The sequence below is a fragment of the Centroberyx affinis genome, unplaced genomic scaffold (assembly GCF_046629955.1).
Source record: "Centroberyx affinis isolate AG114_WGS23_722 - 3 ecotype Tasmania unplaced genomic scaffold, CSIRO-AGI_Caff_v1 ptg002311l_1, whole genome shotgun sequence".
In the NCBI taxonomy this organism is placed as follows: Eukaryota; Metazoa; Chordata; class Actinopteri; order Beryciformes; family Berycidae; genus Centroberyx; species Centroberyx affinis.
Window position 1 is genome coordinate 60870 of NW_027280583.1, and position 19513 is coordinate 80382.

The 19513-nt window shown below is 40.7% G+C and overlaps 1 protein-coding gene across 1 annotated transcript; it reads right to left on the reverse strand.

The window, feature by feature from the left end:
• Positions 1-2597: 2597 nt before the first annotated feature.
• Positions 2598-17785, reverse strand: sult4a1 (sulfotransferase family 4A, member 1). Its single transcript, XM_071533040.1, has 7 exons — positions 17617-17785; positions 11286-11416; positions 10788-10868; positions 9830-9956; positions 9614-9708; positions 6050-6188; positions 2598-2710 (listed from the first exon to the last, which is right to left on the reverse strand). The coding sequence occupies exons 1-7, from the start codon at positions 17783-17785 to the stop codon at positions 2598-2600; spliced, it is 855 nt and encodes a 284-aa protein (XP_071389141.1).
• Between the last annotated feature and the right edge of the window lie 1728 nt (positions 17786-19513).

Below are 19513 nucleotides of genomic sequence, written 5' to 3' on the forward strand. Positions count from 1 at the left end.
GGAAAAGCCTTGAAAGTTTGGGAGTTTGAGGGAAATAAGGCCTTGAAAGTGAGAAGAAAGCAGGACTGTTTTAAGTGTTTTTAAATGTCCCATAAGATAAAGGCTTTTTTGAAGGGCCTTGAAAGTACTTGATATCTAACAAAATTCAACTATAGCACCCAAATTCATCAGTATGCCTCAGCTCTCTCCATCCTATTGCATCAGCAGATGTGTGCTGATGTAGCAGCAGTTTGAAAATGAATGATAATACCAGGAGTTTTTTGAGTTGACATGAATAAAAAAAATGAGGCTTTTGTGAAGTCTAATTTTTACCAGTGTCATGTCTTTCCCCCCTTAGTCCTTAAATGTCACCACACAAGTCCTTGAAAGCCACTGAAAAATCCTTGAATTTGATGTGTGGGAACCCCTGATGTAGTGTTACTCTGTTGGTATGGCTCAGCAATGACATGATAAGCTCTCTCCCACACACACACACACACACACACACACACACACACACACACACACATAAAGCTTGTACACAAATGTCTAATGACAATCGATGATGATGGTGACGCCGGCTGAAAATCCCGCAGCATCTTAACAAAACTTTTTGAGCAAAAAAAAAACGATGAGCTCAAACAATCATCCAACACAACACTTTCCCAGCTGCGGACGACACTGCAAAAAATGACGAGTCGTCGAGTGATTTTATCTTGTTTCCAGACCTGTCAAGCTTATTTTGTGATGTTTTTGGTCAAATTATCTCACTGCACTGGCAGATAATTTTGCTTGTTTTCAATAAATTTCACTTGATAAATGCTAACATGATTTGTTTCAAGAAGTCATCATAAAACAATGAAGAAAATCTTGAAACAAGAAACTTTCTCTAGGACAAGTAAATGTCCTGAAAAAAGTTACATTCTCCTGAAAAAAAAAGTCAAATTTGTTGAAACTGCTAAAATGATCTGCCAGTGCAGTGAGACGATTTTACGGAAGCCGAGAACGGCCGTGCTTGCAATTATTTTTTTTAATGCCGTTATCTCGAGATCACGAGTTAATTATCTTGTGATCTCGAGAAAACAAGCTTTGTCGTTTCCTCTTATTACTTATAATGTTTATCAGAGATCAGGAGTGCCATGCCAGCATGCAGAGATGGCGTCTTGACAACTGTAGCAACTGATTTAAGCTGAAAATCGTAACTGCAGCAAACAAAACTACACATTTATGCCTTGACTTAGGTTCCTGTTCAGTTATGAATCCTCCCTGACAGTCATGACAGTGATCCTGAAGGCTGAAATCAGGTGTGATCAAACAAACCAGACACTCATTTTCGAGTTCTCCATAATTATCCCGTGATCTCGAGAAAACAAAAGTCCTTTTCTCGTGATAAATTATTTCGTTATTTCGTTATCTCGAGAAATCTGCCTTTTGTTTTCTCGAGATAACGAGATAAATGAACCCGTTATCTCGAGAAAACGAGCTTTGTTATCTCGAGATAACGAAATAATTAACTTGTGATCTCGAGATAACGGCATTTAAGCCGTTCTCGGCTTCTGTACGATTTCACTAAGACGATCCTAAAATAAGTTTGATAAGTCTGCATACAAGATAAAATAAGTTAACAAGTCGGTGTCTTACTGCTGTGTTGAATTAGGCGTGACAAGCAGCTTGTTCTGTACAGTTTGGCCTCGCCACACAGTCACCTTCCATGCATTTACCTGGCTGCTGCATTAAGGAATTGCTAAAGCACTCAGTACCAGGGTTAGACCGATATGTCGGTTTGCCGATATATTGGGCCGATATTGACTTTTTATTACTTATCAGATATGGTGTCGGTTCATAAAAATGCAGAAAAACAGTCTGTAAAACCTGCGAAATTTCTTTATTGTTTCATTGGTTGTTCAATAATGATTTTGTAGATACATTCCTATTTAAAGGCAGGGATCTACCCAAGAGTTTCTCCTACCATTGAATAGATGCCTGCCTTAAAAAGCTGCTAAAATAATTTCATCAGTCTGGGTTTCAGTGGAGAGTTTTACTGCCCCATGATGGTCTAAATGCTGTTTCAGAGGCTTTAGGGGGGAAAACACTGAATCTTTGTAATGTTTTTGGCTTGAAAATAGTCGAATTTAAAGAGCGTGAACATCGGCACAAAACATCGGCTTCTGCTTCAGTCTAAAAAATATCGTTATCGGCCTTCAAAAACCCATATCGGTCGAACCCTACTCAATATTTACATACATACATACGCAGCGGTGGGTACATACTGAGGAGGTAGGGGGGTTGAGGGAGGTTTGGTTTGACTATCGATTGAGAAATTTCAATAAACGAATAATAAATCTCGATTCGTATTGATCAATCCATAAAGGGTGTGTTGTTGACTTGATCAGCAAAGAGAGAGATTGTAACTGGGGGAAATCTAATGCCTCATGTACAATTAATCTTCGGACTGATTGATTCATCGATTCATTGACTGACTGAATGGAGACAAAGGAGAGTGTTGGTGGGTTTTTTTGGCAGGAGGTGTGCGGTTGTTGTCGACTGTGTTGGAGTTGGTCAGTGTGTGTGTGTGTGTGTATGTGTGTGTGTGTGGTGGGGGGGGGGGCAGCCGCTCCTCACAGGCCGAAGTCAAAGGTCAGGTCGGACTTGCCCATCTTCTGTCTGTACACTGCGTCAAACTTGTCGTTCATAGACACTGTGAAGATGTCCTTCCACAGACCCACGCGACCTGCCGGGACGACACACACACACACACACGCACACACACACACACACACACATACACACACACACACACACACACACACACACAAGTGAAACTGAGTTAGGATTTCAAATTTACCTTCACACAACCTGGACGTCTACATTTTCAGCTATTAGAATATTTAAGAAAGCCTTTATTCAATGTGTTCCCCTGCTACTGATATTCCTCTCACAGGGCAGCAGGGAGGGCTAACAGTGAGAAGCGTTCTATGAGCGTCTTATAAAGCGTCCCGTAGCTGAAAGGTCACAGGTACGATCCCCCAAACACATCATTTGACCTGCCAAGACCTGCTGACTCATTGTAGGTCACTGTGGATAAGAGTTATGTACCAGAAATGTAAAATGTAGACTGACACACTACGTTCACACTGCAGGCCTACTGCTCAATTCTGATATTTTGCTCGGATCCATTTTTTTTTTTGGTCTGATTGTTCATGTTTGTTTGTGTGTGTGACCCATATCAGATATCAATTTGAAAGGACCTCAATCCTGAAATGACACAAAATGAATCAAAAACGTCTGGACAGTCTGTCATGGAAGCCACTGAAATTAACTTCTTTAACTTCTTTAACATCACTACAAAATGAAAAATGACTATTTCACTAATTTTCCATGCCATAATATACATTCTCTCTGGTCAAATGGATGCAGAGTTGTAACGATAGTGACATAAAAAAACAAACACATGAATTCCAATATCACAGTTCTGGCTGCAGTCGGTCTCATGGCCACAGATCAGGTATGGGTCAAAGTTCGGAAAATATATGAATGTGGTCCTGATCAGAAATGGAAAGATCAGATCCCAGGTGTTTTTTTCTGTTCAAACTGCACAAAATAACATCAGATCTGTATCTGTATATGAGGGGGAAAAAAACAACAGAATTAGGGCAGTTTCAGCTGCAGTGTGAACGCGGCCTAATGCAGCCGTGACTCACCTGTGGCGGCGTGTGAGAGACAGATCATACTGACTGTCAGCTGTGTGTTAACCCTAAACCAGGCCAGACACAAGGCTTCCATGCACTAAGAGAAAAATCAGACGGGGAAACAGAAGAAAAACTGACAACAGAAACCAGAGACACACATTACAAAATCAAAACAGGGATGGTAAAATTAAATAAACTCAGAACTTATAACTCGTTAAGCATGAAATAAAAAAATAAAAAAAAGTTTGAAATGGGATGATAAAACAAGAGAGACTGGGCCTCCAGGTTGTAAGGTAACATCTGTGGTGTAGTTACACCTTTCCGCCACACAGTAGCGCTATAATCATTTCATACTGAGGGGGGAGTTCACCATTCAAGTATTAAGGTACAGAACGTCCAGATCTGATCAATTATTTAGGTCAATATACTCATGCAAAGACAGTCATCTTCACCTTAAAAACAGGTGGAGCAGCAAGCATCAAAAAATTGGTAAACAGAGAAAAGAGGAAAGGTGTTTGCTCCCTAGTTCCTTTGTACATATATTTCTTTTTTCACTTTTTCATTTTACACTAGCCTTTTTTGTGCTATAGCCTTTTATTTGCAGTGTGCAGAATTATTTTCCTATTTTTCTAGTTTATAATAATTGGATTCTGGCACCTGCGTCATCACAGCTGACCTTCATCTGCAGCTCAACCAGCATCTTTCACCTTTCCTTTTTTCTCTGTTGGTTAATATATTCATAAATCTGCCACACAAGCCAAACTCCCACATGTTAATATCCAGCTTTCCCCTCTTACAACTGCTCCCGAATCAGATTTATCTAAATGTTTCCTTCCACACTGTAACTATGGGTCCAGGGTCACTGTGTTACAGTAAACGGCTCATATGTGTGTCAAAAGAGATGAATATAAATGCCAGCTGATCCACACGCGTAGTTCAATTCACTAATTCAACAATTTAAATGTCTGCTCTGAACATACAGTATATTATGTTTGTAAGTGTCGTACCGTTTGTGAAAACCTCTTTAACTTCTTTTATAAACACAAAACTTTTTTCACAAATATGCGTCTGTTTTTGTAAATGATGTTTATGATTTATTTATATGAAGGTTTACCGCACACAAGTAAGAAATCATTTATGTGTGGATGGAGAGAGCAAACAGTGTCTCTTATATAACCGTCCTACTTCTGACGCTCAGGGGGCCCCAGGGGGTTAAAGTGACTGTGACATTATAAAAGGCGTCTGACATGTTTTCAGTTTATGGTGTGTGTGTGTGTGTGTGTGTGTGTGCTGTAAAGGCAAACCATTCCACCTTCATGTTTCAGATTAGGTGAAAGGAACAAACTTCTTTTGAAACTGGTGGAAAGACTATTTTCTCTCTCTCTCTCTCTCTCTCTCTCTCTCTCTTTCTCTCTCTCTCCCTCTCTCTCTATAGTATATGCTGGAGCAGTTGAGGCATGAATGGGACCTCTGCATTTGCCCCATATCATCTTACCAGACAGACATGCCTGCTCACTGTGTGTAAAAGGCAGAGTTGCCACACAGTGGACTGTCCTCTTTAAAGCCCGCGCTCACAGTAGACACTACAGGTCAATGCCCTATGTTAACTCTCTATCCACAAACCCTTTTGTTTTTTTGTAAATATGAACTGGAATCTGGGCTGGGCTTTCATGTTGTCTGTGTGTCTAGTGGGATGTTGATTGTGGATTTATTGTGTCTTGTCTGTTTGTATTGAGTCAAGTCTAGTCTAGCCAAGTCTATTCTAATCTAGTCAAGTCAAGGTGATTGTATTCTATAAGTCAAATTGAAGTCTATTCTATTCTATTCTATTCTATTCTAAATCTATAGAACAGAATCGATTCTACTCTAGTCTGGTCGGGTCGAGTCGAGTGGATTCGAGTCAAGTCGAGCTGAGTCTATTCTATTCTATTCTAAATCTATAGAACAGAATCTTTTCTAGTCTAGTCTAGTCGGGTCGAGTGGAGTGGAGTGGAGTCGAGTCGAGACAGGTCGATTCGATTTGAGTCAAGTTGAGTCTATTCTGTTCTATTCTATTCTATTCGTTTCTATTCTATTCTAGACAAGTCAACACACACTCATTTTGTACCAAAGTGATTTACAAAACAGCGAGGTTACAAAACACGAAATAAGCAAAAAATAAATAAATAAAAAAAGCAATAGAGCATAAAAGAACATGTCAGACACAGTGAAAGGCTAATAAATAAACAGGTTTTAAGTCAGATTTGGCTGGTATGATGCTTCAGGGAAGGCTTTAGTCTCAGCGCTGCCACAGCAGAAGCCCTATCATCCATAAGTCTTAACTGGGACCTCGGGAGCGCCAATTCTATTGTATTCTATTCTGTTTCCTCTGTACCACTCACCCCTGCAGATGGAGAGCGCCTCGGAGTTGCAGCACTGCTCGATGAGCTGGTTGCAGCTCTCCACCATGCTCTCCAACTGAGACTTATCACACGAAACACCCAGGAACCTCGCTAACTGCTCCACCAACGTCCCAAGATCCTGCAGAGGAGAGGAGAGGAGGAGGGGAGGGGAGGGGAGGAACAGAAAGGAGGAGAGGAGGAGGAGAGGGGAGGGGAGGAGAGGAGAGGAGGAGGAGAGGGGAGGAGAGGAGAGGAGGAGAGGGGAGGAGAGGAGAGGAGAGGAGAGGAGAGGAGAGGAGAGGAGAGGAGGAGTGGAGAGGAGAGGAGAGGAGGAGTGGAGGAGAGGAGAGGAGAGGAACAGAAAGGAAAGGAAAGGAAAGGAGGAGAGGATAGGAGAGGAACAGAAAGGAAAGGAAAGGAGGAGAGGAGAGGAACAAAAAGGAAAGGAGGAGAGGAGAGAGGAAAGGAAAGGAAAGGAAGGGAAAAGAAAGGAAAGGAATGAAAGGAGTGCAGAGGAGGAAAGGAGAGGAGAGGAAAGGAAAGGAAAGGAAAGGAAAGGAAAGGAAAAGGAAAGGAAAGAGAAGGGAAGGAAAGGAGGAAAGAGGAAAGGAAAGGCAATGCGATTAGAGGAAACAAGATGAGAGGAAAGGAAAAAAGAGCAAAAGAGAAAAGAAGACAGCAGATCGGACAGAAGAGAAGAGAAGAGAAGAGAAGAGAAGAGAAGAGAAGAGAAGAGAAGAGAAGAGAAGAGAAGAGTAAATCGTGGCATTCACAGTGACACAGAGACATAGTGAGTTAATCGCATCCCTCCTGCATTCTTAAATGCTCCTAAGGAAACTGATTCTGTTTCCACAAATACCATCCGCCCACAGAGGCAGAGGACAGTCAGTTCACTGTGCTTACATCATCCATGTGGCATGAGGCTGAGAAACACTTCAGACTCAGCAGCACGGACAAATGAACAAGTCTGTAGACTGCAAAAACTGACAGACTTGTTAAGTTACTTTATTTTGCATCCAGACTTATCAAGCTTATTTTAGGATTTATGTATTTTCTCAGGATAATGTGACATTTACATTCCCTTTTAAGTTTCTCGTTTCAAGATTTCCCTCACTGTTTTCTGATGATTTCATGATAGAAGTCATATTGGCATGTATCAAGTGAAACTGTGAGATTATCTGCCAGTTTAGTGAGATAATTTGACAAAAAATATCATGAAATCAGCTTGATAGAGTCTGGAAACAAGATAAAATCACTTGTCATTTTTTGCAGTGTATGCAGAATACGTCACCTAACAACAGGCTAAACACGGGTTATATATCTGTGTCTGTCTGTGTGTGTGTGTGTGTGTGTGTGTGTGTGTGTGTGTGTGTGTGTGTGTGTGTGTGCGTATGCATGTGACTTTGACTTTGACCGTTGTTCCTCTATTAATTCCGCACACGCAAACAACATGTAACAGGCTGATTCAGCATGAACACTTTGACGCCCTTATTCTCTTTATTTGTCTTCCAAGATGTTTCATTCACACACTCATAATCTTTAAAACGACTTGATTTGAACACAGTCTTGATTGATTCACAGTGACTGGCTTTGTTTGACCGGGTCTTGTCTTCTCATGTTCTTCTTCATTTCTAAGAAAAGCCTATCTATGGAAGGGAGGGTGTACGTGTGTGTGTGTGTGTGTGTGTGTGTCTGTGCCTCATAAAAGTGATAAGACCAGATAATGTAAAGGGACCTTTGGTAAAGCAAACAGCGAATATTGATTTCTACCCTGTTTTGCTCTGTTTCTGTGACTTGAGGGTTTTCCACAGGAGTGTTTTATAGAAAGTACAGATTGTTCTGGATGCCACGTTACTCAGAAAAGGAGTAGGGGGCAGAAGACATACGGTTACGCTCGGTTATGGCCATAGGAAAAGGATGGGGAGGAGGGTGGCTTTTGGGGGGGTGAGTTTGTTTGTTGTAGTATGGATTAGATAACTAGTACAAGTAGGGGCAAGAATACAGATTAGGGTTTTTGTTAATGCTTTATCAATCCAGGGAATGATTACTGGGCACGCTCTTCTACAGCAAGGCCCTGCTACAGTTACACACATTCTGGGAAAATCTGGGGCAGAGAAACTGAATGAGAAATACTCTTCCCTCCTACTACTGTGGAGTTGCCATTGAGCAAGGCACTTGCAGCCAAACTGTCCCGGTGGAGCTGGACTGGGCAGCTTCTGGATGTGAATTTATCTGTCAAACTTTGTCTATCTGACCTAGGCTACTGTATTATTTCATTGTCTTTGCATCAGCCCTTTAAGGATTTCTTGTTTCTCGCGAGATTGGACTCCTCCAGTATTATTGACAAATGTGAAATGTTTTTCCTATACAAAGTATGAGATATTTGTGCAAAAGCGAAAACATGTACTCACAAATATGTATCCATTTGTACAAATCATTGCACACTCATTTAAATGTTGAGAGATAGTTGAGAGTTGAGAGATATTTGTATGTGGGTAGTAAAACACATTTCTAATTTCTGTGTGTATTATGATCCATAAATACACAGTTGTAAATAATATTGAGTCTGTAAAATGTATGTATTTGTTTGCAAATAAAAAATAATGTGTCAATGAATGTGCAATATAATGAACTGTTTGAGTGTGAAGCAGGGTGGTGTTGATTTATTTGTCCCTTCAGTGGACAAATAAATTAAAAAAAAATATATAGTCTTCTACTTTTTGGGCATAGAGCAGCTTCACTAGAGAAGGTTACTCAAGCACTTTCCCCATCTAAATGATCCCAAACAGTCTGGGGAGTCAAACCGGCAACCTTCAGGTTACAATGTGTTACAATGTTTCTCTGAGGGCTTGAGGCCGCCACCATTGACAGGGTTAGGAGCAGAGGTGGGATGTAACAAAGTAAAAAATACTTCATTACTGTACTTAAGTAAGATTTTTAAGTATCTGTACTTTACTCAAGTTTTTCTTTCACTGAAGACTTTTTACTTTTACTCAGTACATTTTAAAAGAAAAATCTGTACTTTCTACTCACTACATTTTCAAAAGAGACTAGTTACTCTCAGGAAATCATCAACTGATTTTCTAAAAAAAAAAATATTTTCAGCATCAGACGGCTTCCATCCCGGAAGCAGCTGATCAAGAGCCAGATGTGACTGGCTGCTTGTTCAGCAAAGCGACACCAAACATTACGGTAAGGGAGAGGGGTTTGTGCTAGGGTTCGTGATTTGAGCTGCAGACTCTTTCTCATCTGCGATTCAGAGGAACGCTCAACAGAAAACCAATTTAGAACATTAGAAATGACTTTTTTAGAGAATGACTTTTACTTTTATACTTTAAGTAAATTGTGGTCCACATACTTTTATACTTTGACTTGAGTAAAGGAGTTGAAGTGGTAATTCAACTTCTACCAGAGTATATTTTTAAATGAGTATTTGCACTTTTACTTGAGTCGGAAATTTGTGTACTTCCACCACCTCTGGTTAGGAGTTGGGATTGTATAATGTTTAGATAAAGGCTAGAGAGAGAAACAGAGTATAAGAGACAGTATTAATGCCAGTGTTACCTTGTACATGTCCTCATATTTCAAAAAGAGGACATTAGAGTCCATACGATGTTCCCAGAATTCCTGAACATGTTCAAACCAGGAGCCATATCCCACTAGAAGAGGGAAACAGAAAGAGAGATACGGAAACAGAGTTAGGAAACTTACAGTAGACAAAACAGTGCATGAGCTCGGTGAACTGCACCAGACGAAAGGTCGCTGTGTCCCGGTACTTACGCTTGTCGTTCATGAAGCGCCGGCAGAACTCCTGGAAGGTTCCCCGGTAGCTCATGGTCCTGAGAGAGCGGTGGAACTGGTAGTACGACACCACCAGGTCCTTAGGGTTACGCGCCATGTAGATCACCTACAGGGGAACCACAGCCACGCCACCCAGTGTGGTTAGATACATAATGATGCTGCTGCTGTAGTACAACGTTGTCAATTTCGGTTGGTTTTGTCTTTTTATTAGAACTGATGGTTTATGTCCTTTATAGGCTGCAGATTAGAGTTTTAGTTATACAAACATTTCTCACTGGAGGCAGAAATAATTTTACTGGTCGAGTTAAACCTCAGTGGGCGGAGCTAAAGAACCACAGTTTATCACAGTGGTAAAGAAGGAACTCTGGTCAAAATATAAATAACAAATGACTTCTTTTGTTTCATTTATTCATGACCATTGGAAGGTCATCAGGCTAGGTAATTGGCTTACCTAGATAGCTACAGGCTAGTATTGCTGACTTAACTTGGAAGCTCAGCTAGGCTAACTAGCTAACATAGAATACTAACACTAGTGTGGCTACACTGCATTTTTTCAGTTGGCAGCAGAGCACCTCTCTTACCTCTTCAGGTTTAGGTTACTTAGCCTTTCTGTGTTTCTTTGGCTCCGCCCACTGAGGTTTAACTCCAACCAATGAGATTATTTCTGCCTCCAGAGCAGCTCTGCCTCTGAGAAATGTTAACTAACTAAAACTCCACTGCTTAAAGGTTGGGCCAGTTTTATGAGACTTTAATGAGATTCAAAAACCATGCAAAATTTTCAAAAATTCACGGTCATCAATCTGAAAATAAGGCTCTTTATCTAAATTCTTGCAGAGAGAATCCATTCTACATCTGTGGTTGAAACTCAGCTGATTTAAGCAGTGAAAAGCCACGGCTGACAAAGCTACTCTGCACTGTCCCGTCTGTGTGTGCTGACCTTGGCCTCTCCGTTGTGCATGGCTGTGGGGAGGAAGCGGTAGGGCAGATGGCTTTTGATCAGACGAGGGGACGTCAGCTCCTGGGGAAACACAGTGGAGTCATCAATATAATCATCAGTCAATCACTAAACTACAGTCATTCACTTACTACTCATGCAGACTGTCCAATCTCTGGCTCCGTTTTTGATGTACTTCTTCTCTGGTGTTTTTACAATATTACCTCCGCCAAGGAGGAATATGTTTTGTTTTTGTTGTAGTTTGAGTTTGAGTTTACAGCCTGTGGTCCCTTCAAAACACTATATTTAATTTAATTTCCACTAATACCTTTTCATTAGTTGTTCAAAATATTATAGTCAAAGCCCAGCAACGGACCTGTCCAGAGTGTCTCCCTGCCTTCTGCCAAATGTATCCTGAAAGTTATTATGTAGGAAGAGGAAATGAATAAATCAATGAATGAGCATTGTAGCCTAATCGTAACCCGGAATCAGTTACAATACCTGTATGATGTCTAGGCCAGGTTGGGGATACTCCAAGACAGGCAGCTGCTCATCGATGTTCATAAGGCCGATCTCGTCTGGGTCTGCTCCCTGGCTCACTAGATACACTACCTCCTGGAGTAGACTGGTACCTACGAGGAGAGACAAGGAGAGACAAGGAGAGACAAGGGACGATGACAAACCAGAGCAGGCAGAGGACAAGAAGGAAAATGGGACAGAGAAAGTGGTATAGCTGTATGTGCAGGAGAAGCACTATAACAGCATTCAAGTGATATATAAGCAGTATCTATTCCATTGTTGTACTGTTTTGAAAAGGAAAGAGTTGGTGCAAGTATAAGAGAGCACCTGTGGTCAGCAAAACCCTTCTCTGGATATTAAAAGGTTTTATTTTTCTTGTGTTAAATTACATCTGGGAGCTTCCACGTACAACTACAGTCTTCCACTTTTGGCCACCAAGCAGCTCAGGTTTAAGTGCCTTGCTCAAGGGCAACTCAGCTGTATTTGTTGAAGGAAGAGAGAAGGGTTACTCATTTATTTTCCCCTCCTAGCTCTTCCCAGGCAGTCTGGGGATTCAAACTGGCCACCTTCCAGTCCCAAGCCTGCTTCTCTAGCCATTGGGAAGGGGGAGGAGAGAGTGAGAGTTGCAAGTATAAGGAAAGCAATGAATAACGAGTAAACATGTCATCCCCGACAAACGATGTAGGCAGTAGGCGCCCCCTTAGGCCGAACAGTAACATCATGCATCATCTCTCCAAGTTTCATTAAAATCAAACCGATGGTGTAGCAGTTGTGGCCTTTCTAACATTGAAATTTTGCCCATTAATTATAGCGCCTCAAGCAGGCCAATCAGTCTAAGAACACAGTGCCAAAATGCATCATCCCTCCAAGATTAATCAAAATTGGACCAGTGGTGACAAAAAAATATGACAACATGTAAGTAATACAGTTTCTGTGGTCTTGCTGATGTTCATGTCATGTCAACCACTCCTTTAGTTTCTTGTTTGTCTTTCGTTGTCATGCCAATGTTCTCAGCGGTGGCCCTGTGACTCATTTTGGTTTGCAGATGTGCCTTGAATCTGCCTATCCAATCTAACACACTTCTCTTGGACAAACAGGAGACCAATATCACAAGAAAATGAAGCCTGGAGGCTGATATCAGATACAATCATTAACCCACAATGTCAGACTAAACTTGAACATCAGTTGGATTCTATCACTGAGCAGAGGGAACGGTAAAAGCTGAGTGTCGTATCAGTGACTCTGATCAATATCCGCACCAGGAGCATGCCCATGCACTCCTGCAGAGAACAATGTGTTGGAGGAAGACTGATGGCTCAGTGAACGAAGAAGATGCCAGCAAAGCTATAGAGTACAGTCTGTGTCTGGCCCTCAGGCTGGACACATGCTGGCAGTGAATCCAAATGATTCAAACTATTGCCAGTTTCCTGAGAAAATCTTATAGCTGCAAAAAGTCCAATTTCACGAATCAAAAAGAAACTCATTAGTATCACTTATATGCTATATCGTGCATTTTGCATTCTGAAAGGGTTTATGATTTGTTCCAGTTACAAAGTGTTTTACACGTGAAAGACAACATCAGACTCTCAAATAGACTCTGACTCAGACTCTGAAATATGAAGTTGGAGGTAAAAGGATTTGACTCTATCAGTCAATCAGCCCTTGAGGAGTTTAATTCATCTTCTTAATCTTACAAAATTACTGCAGGCATGAAAGTAAAACATTATTATACTTTGCTGGCAAAATAGTTGCATTTTTAAGATACAATAATCTGCATTTTTTAAATACTGACTGATGAATTTAAATGAGTAGAATTTGCCCAAAATGGATATTCTACTTTCTCACCCCGGTGAAGAGCAGATCTTTATTTTACAGTTGCAATTTGTGCTCTGCTATTGTTTTCACTCAAAAAAAAACATGAACCATGAACACTAAATTTCCCTTTCACTGAACTGAACTGTCACTGGGAGGCTACAGTACACATGCATAATGTGTACTGCATAATGTGTTACATGGGGACGCCATTTTGGTTCAACAGGGTGTTCAGGGTGTTTAAATGCACTTAATTTTCATTTGACAAGAATCCCATTTATCAATTCTGTCAAAGAAAGTGCACAGCCTGCATCCAGAGAGGAAGATGTTCTCACCTCTGAGCTTCTGATTAAACTGCTGTCGGTCAGTGATGGACACAGTGGCTCCGGGCCAGTGTGTGTGTGTGTGTGTGTGTGTGTGTGTGTGTGTGTGTAGATGTACTGCCTGTAGAGAGAAACACTTACAGATTCAGTTGTAAACGCACAGTCATCACAGACTACAGGACAATCCCCATTCCCTCTATCTCTCTCTCCCTCCTCTCTCTCTCATTTCAAAGGTATCTGCTCTCTTATGAGGAGGCAAATCCATTCAGTGCTCTGAATCATTACTAATTTGTATTTTTGAGGAAAAAAACACCATTTCTCATCCTTCTTGGATTACAGAATAGCGCTAATCCCATTGGCCAAGGTTGGCATGTGTGAGCCAATGGCATCGCGGCTGTACCAAAGCCCGACCATGTGGCCTGCCATGTGCTTCCTTTGCCTCTGCATCAGTTGGCAACAGACACGCCAACGCCGAGCAGAAGGAAGGAGATAAGAGAGAGGGAGTCGCTTTTTAAACTGCCTTTTTACCTTGGAGGTTTTCTCTCCTGAGCACATGCAGCTGCTGTCAGCTGGAAACCTCCCTGCATCTCCAAAATGTCAACTTGTCAGAAACAAAGAAAAACAGCCTTGTTTTTAGCTGGACCTCCATGCATTTTTCAGTTTATTTTATAGGTTTTGAAAGGTGTTCATCAGCCTGGGGCTGGTAGAACTTTCTCAACCCCATAGAGGAGAATGTAATCCTTCACTTGAAGTTGAAACTATCAAAACTGGAGAAACAAAGTTTTCATCTGACAACGAGTTGTACACTCATGTGTGATCATGAAAAACAATGAAAGCTGTGTGATGGATGGGAAGTGAGAAAGTACATCATGTTCAGATCGGGCATTCATGGTTTTTTATATAAACAAGCCGAAACACTCCAAATCCTGCAGGGAAAACTATTGTTCTTCTATGAAAGCGTGCATTCTTGGCATCTTCCACTGTGCAACCGCCTTGGGTCGGCCTGCCAAGACGGTTTTACTGGGTACTTCCAGTTCTGGCAATTCAGAATGTCATGGATTCATGATGTCAGCCTGACAAAAACACTCTTGATAAGAGACCAGCATCCCCTTGCACGTCTGGCTCCTGCAGACAGACTCTATCTTTTATTTAGAAGCTGATATGTGGGTTTGTCTGTGTTCGCTGTGAGCCATTTCACAAACTGGCCATGAAACTGTTCATGATGTTGGTTGACTCAGGCGCTTCCCTTTAACTAAGTAAGAGATGTCTGAATTTTAAGTTCAGAGCCATCACTTTTTACAAAATGTTGCATGATTTGTTATCATAAAATCATAATAGGAAATGTAACTGGCATCAGAAAGTCTTGTAATAATGTCACAATGGCTTTAAAGTAATGCTTCCATAACCAGCAATACACAAAGATAAACTGAGATAATCTAATTTAATCTCATTTAAATCTAATCTACCCACCTACAAAATTGATTGATAGCACAAATATTACAATAAATTATAGTACTTTTTAACAGACAGTGGGTAACTTGAGTCTAGGGTTGACAAAATAACACTTTTACAGGCTGGAACCTCTGTATTTATACACTTAACTATTTATATAAAATGATGATAATGATTAATTTTCCCCACACAATGAAATGAAATGAAATCTGCATCTGTCCCTCCTTCAAACACAACATCTCAGGTGATTTCTCAGATACTGCTGGTCTGATTTGGATGAAACTTGGTGGGATTATGCATTTTGGCACTGTGTTTGTTTGTTTGTTTACAGAATTACAGTGATTGGCCTGATGAGGGCTCTATAATTAAAGGCCAAAATTTTAAACTCAAACATCATATCTCAGACAGAAGAGAAGTTACAAAGAGCGCTGCATTGTTAAAAAAAAACAAAAATGAATGCTGGTGTCAAAAAAACAGGGAAAATAAAACTTGTTGCAGTGAAAAATATATTTTATACACATTTTTCACTGCAAAAAAAGTGTGGCTCTGTATTATTTTTGAGAATGGCCCTTTTTTTCCACATTTTTACATTTTGCATGTTCTAGTACTAGAGACCATGATCTATCTCGCTTCATAATATCTCAGGCAATTATGGTCCGATTTTGACACAACTTGGAGAGAAGAGACATCTTGTTACTGATTGGCCCAAGGGATCAGTGTTTACATGTTTTCAAAATGGATGTAAGGTTTTGGAAATGAATCCTTTATATCTACCCTCCAGTTTATCTCATAATATTCATACTCAGTCTTCTCTCCTCAGTCAGAGAGAAAGGAGAGTATGCCAGCAGAGTGTAATTTAATCTTGTCTGAGACCGGTGAGCTGAAGGCCTCTGGCTGCTGTGAAATGGGAGGCTGCCAGCACAGAACTACTGCTTACAGGACAAAATCTGAACAGCAAGTTTCACGGTCTACTACACACAGGAGAAGCTGCATGGCTCCACAGTTTTCTCTCACAGTGTCATATGACAGAGCAGCTGGCGTAGTGAGAGATTCACCTACTAATAACACCCTATGCAAATATTCAAGTATTTATCCTGTTGAATAGCTGTTAATTGTTCTAATCAAGCCTGCATGCTATCTGACTGTGGCCTTCTCTCATTCTTTTGCTGCTTTGGCTCTTTGATCAAAATGGAAGCAGATGCAGGCATGTAATGGAGGCTGAACCCACCTTTTTATATGCAAGATAGAGTTTACCTATGATTTTCAGGCTGATATACATACTTTAGGTCATAAATTCATAGGATACGATATAGTAAGAAGTATCAAACTGCAGTAAGTTAAATGATGAGAGGGTCTCCTAAGGGGAAGATGGCATAAAGGAATGATCATCTGAAAGTATAATTGATTTTAGTTCATATATGTGGTTGTTTGCCTTATGATATTTACCAACTGGAGGTCATAGTCACCTTTTTATTTACCACTATCATCACTGATGCAGATGTTGCTAACATGCAATGCTGCTGGATCTCTGAGTTAGGAACAGCTGAAGAATTTAGTATAAACTGAATATTTCAAGGAGAGGTGTGACTGTCTTCTTTCTGAAAGGTTTGTTAAACGAGCACAGATGCACGGAGAGAAGAAAAGACACAAGCTGGTGGCAAGTTCTTTTGTTCTCTAAGTCAGATGAGAATATCTAGGGTTTTTGTTTTTTTTAAAAACCACACACACACAGGGAGCGGGAAACATGAAAAGGCATTCTGGACCATTCACATGTCTTTGAATGGATAAGGACCAGGCACAAAGTCTTGGTAAAATATATTAAAAAAAGTTACACAGCAGCACTAAGGAGTAGAAAGGAATGGAAGAGATAACATGTAGGAGTGCAGAATGTGGAATTACAGACTGAAACTAAAATAAAACATCGATGGACATTTCTCTCACAGGAACTAAAAGATATTTTCCATAAAAATAAAATCCCTTTTCCCTTTTGTATGTACTGTGCTTCAGCTGCCCACCGGTCACGTGACCAGACCCACCCAGCACACAGTGGGCACCGTGCACGTCATGCAGCCTGCATGCAGCAGCGCTGCGCAATGACAGTCTGAATGTAAACATTAACTTGCATCTCCGGCTATTTAGTGCAGATGAAGCTGCTGGCGGTTTGATTGCGGCTTGATGGCGTTGAGCAATATAATGAATGAGGCCATGCAGGCGTGATGCGGGCTAATTAATGCACTAGCGGCATTATCGATTTACTTATCAGCCTCTGTTTGTTGACATCTGATTAGTGTCTGTCGATGAAATAGGCTAAGCTACTTCTTGCAAAAGGTGGAGGCCTATAAAATGTAGTCTAGTAATGCTGCACAAGCGCAATGAAAACACACATATTAGATAAGCCTGGGAGTTTTAATATGAAGGATGACCTGATTCGTGACTTTAAACACCAATTATAATCAGTATGACCTATAAGCGATGCAATATTAACTGTAGAATGAGAGGTAGGCGATAAATTATGGCCTAGCCTGGTCGCTTTATTCTGTTCTGTTCTATTTTGTTCTGTTCTATTCAGTTTTGTTGCTCTGCATACATCTCTGCTACCATCAGACGAATGCAGTGCGTATTGGTGCCATTGGATCAGATGAAACTTTAATGATCGGCGGTGGGTAAATGCAGCGGAGAGCAGGAAAACACCGACAGGGAACCAGACAGAACAGAGGGGGATCTACCTGACTTGGGATAGGTGACGATCCATATGTCACTACTTCTGAGGGAGAAGTTGGCAATCTCCTCCATCTTCCCTCTGCAGAAGGGCGGGAGCCGCACTCCATCAAACTCGAAGTATTTGCTCTCAAACTCGATCGGCGTGCTCGGCGTGTCTGCCTCGCTCTCGGCCATCCTCGACACCGACACCGAGATTAAAAAAAGAAAGGATTTTAAAATCAATCGCGAGCTGGTGGTGATGATGATGATGATGATGGTGGTATAAGACTGTTTCGGATGTTTAGGCTTGCTTCGGATGCTACGGCTGGCGAATGAGTTGACCTTCAGCCAATCACGCAGGAGAGAAGTGATGTAATGCGCGCGCACGCCCTCAGCATCAGGACCACTCTCGCCGTTCCCGAGGATGCGCGCGCCCACGCTTTTGTAGGAATATTACACATCTCCACTTTAAGCAAAATCACTATTGATTTATAGTGAATTTGTAGTGAATTTAATGTACATGATATTTTGTATCTCCTATGGTATAACATATTAATATTCCTATAATATTTATATAGAAGATTATAGTGTCTCTGGTACTCAAAAGTGAGTTAGTGACCTTATCATGATATTTTTACCTTTTATGGTATCATAATTTTCCCTTAGGATACTATAGTCTCTAGTTTTGTTGGCATATTGGTCTAATGTCCTTCTAAAATGCATTATAAGAATTTACTAGAATTAATTTTATAGTTATTTTTCGTGATGGCATTTTGTTTTTTGGCATTTAGCTGATGCTCTTATCCACAGTGACTTACAAGGAACCTACAATTCCTAAATCACCAACATTACAAGCAATCAATATTAATCAGTGATGTGGTAAATAAAAAGATGGGTACACCTTAACCTGCAGACTGTGATTATCAAAAGGCAAACAACCACCAATGTAAAAACCCAACTAACCCAAATCAACCAGTTTAACAGAAAAGCATTAATTTAAGACTATGATTTCCCCTACAAGACCCTGTCCTCATAGAGCCTAACATGCAGCAGTTTGATACTGTTTACTAGGACGAATACTCTGAATTTAGGTCATAACATCAGCCTGAACAAGAGTGTAAACTCTATTCCACAAATACAAAAGGGGTGAACTGAGTTAAGTGGGTTTACAGCCCTGATAGACAGGAGTGCAAGGGCCAAAGAAACAGTGAACAGACAGTATGATCTACATATTTCTGTGTCCCCAGAATTACCATGTGGGAATGTTGCAGATACTGTAAATAATCGGTAAAGAAATAGGAGTAGTACGTTTTTTTGGGGGGGGGGGTTTATTATTATTTTATCAGGGTTTTATTTTTTGTTATTTTCATTTTGTTTCGTGCGTCAGTCGAATAATGACTTCACTGCGCTTCATCCAGCCCTTCTACTGCTGATTGGCTCTCACGGAGAAAGGGGAAGTGACAGCGATGCCGCTCAGCCAATCATGCGCCCCGTAAATGATGTTGCCTTTAAGTTCTCCTCGTAAATCCCAGTACAAATTTTGAAGTCCTAAATATGAGAACAAGCAGCCACTCATAAGACAGAATGAAGAGGAGAAAGTCTGCATCAGGCATGAAAATTACATTTTAGTCAATTTATTAACCAAAAAGTGTTGTATATGCATGACCACAGGAAGTTAAAGTGTGAAAATAAAATACTAATAATTTAAACATAATGTCAAACAACAACATAGGCCTACATAATAATAAAATACATACCTTTTGCAATCAGTTGTTGACATGACCTCTATACCTTCTGACCCATGAACGTTACATATTTTGTTTTCCTATCGTTGGCTTTTTAAATTGTAAACCAACGTTTTAAAACATTTCACGGGATTACAAATAATGAAAGTAGCCTACCGAACCTATTGTAATGAACGGA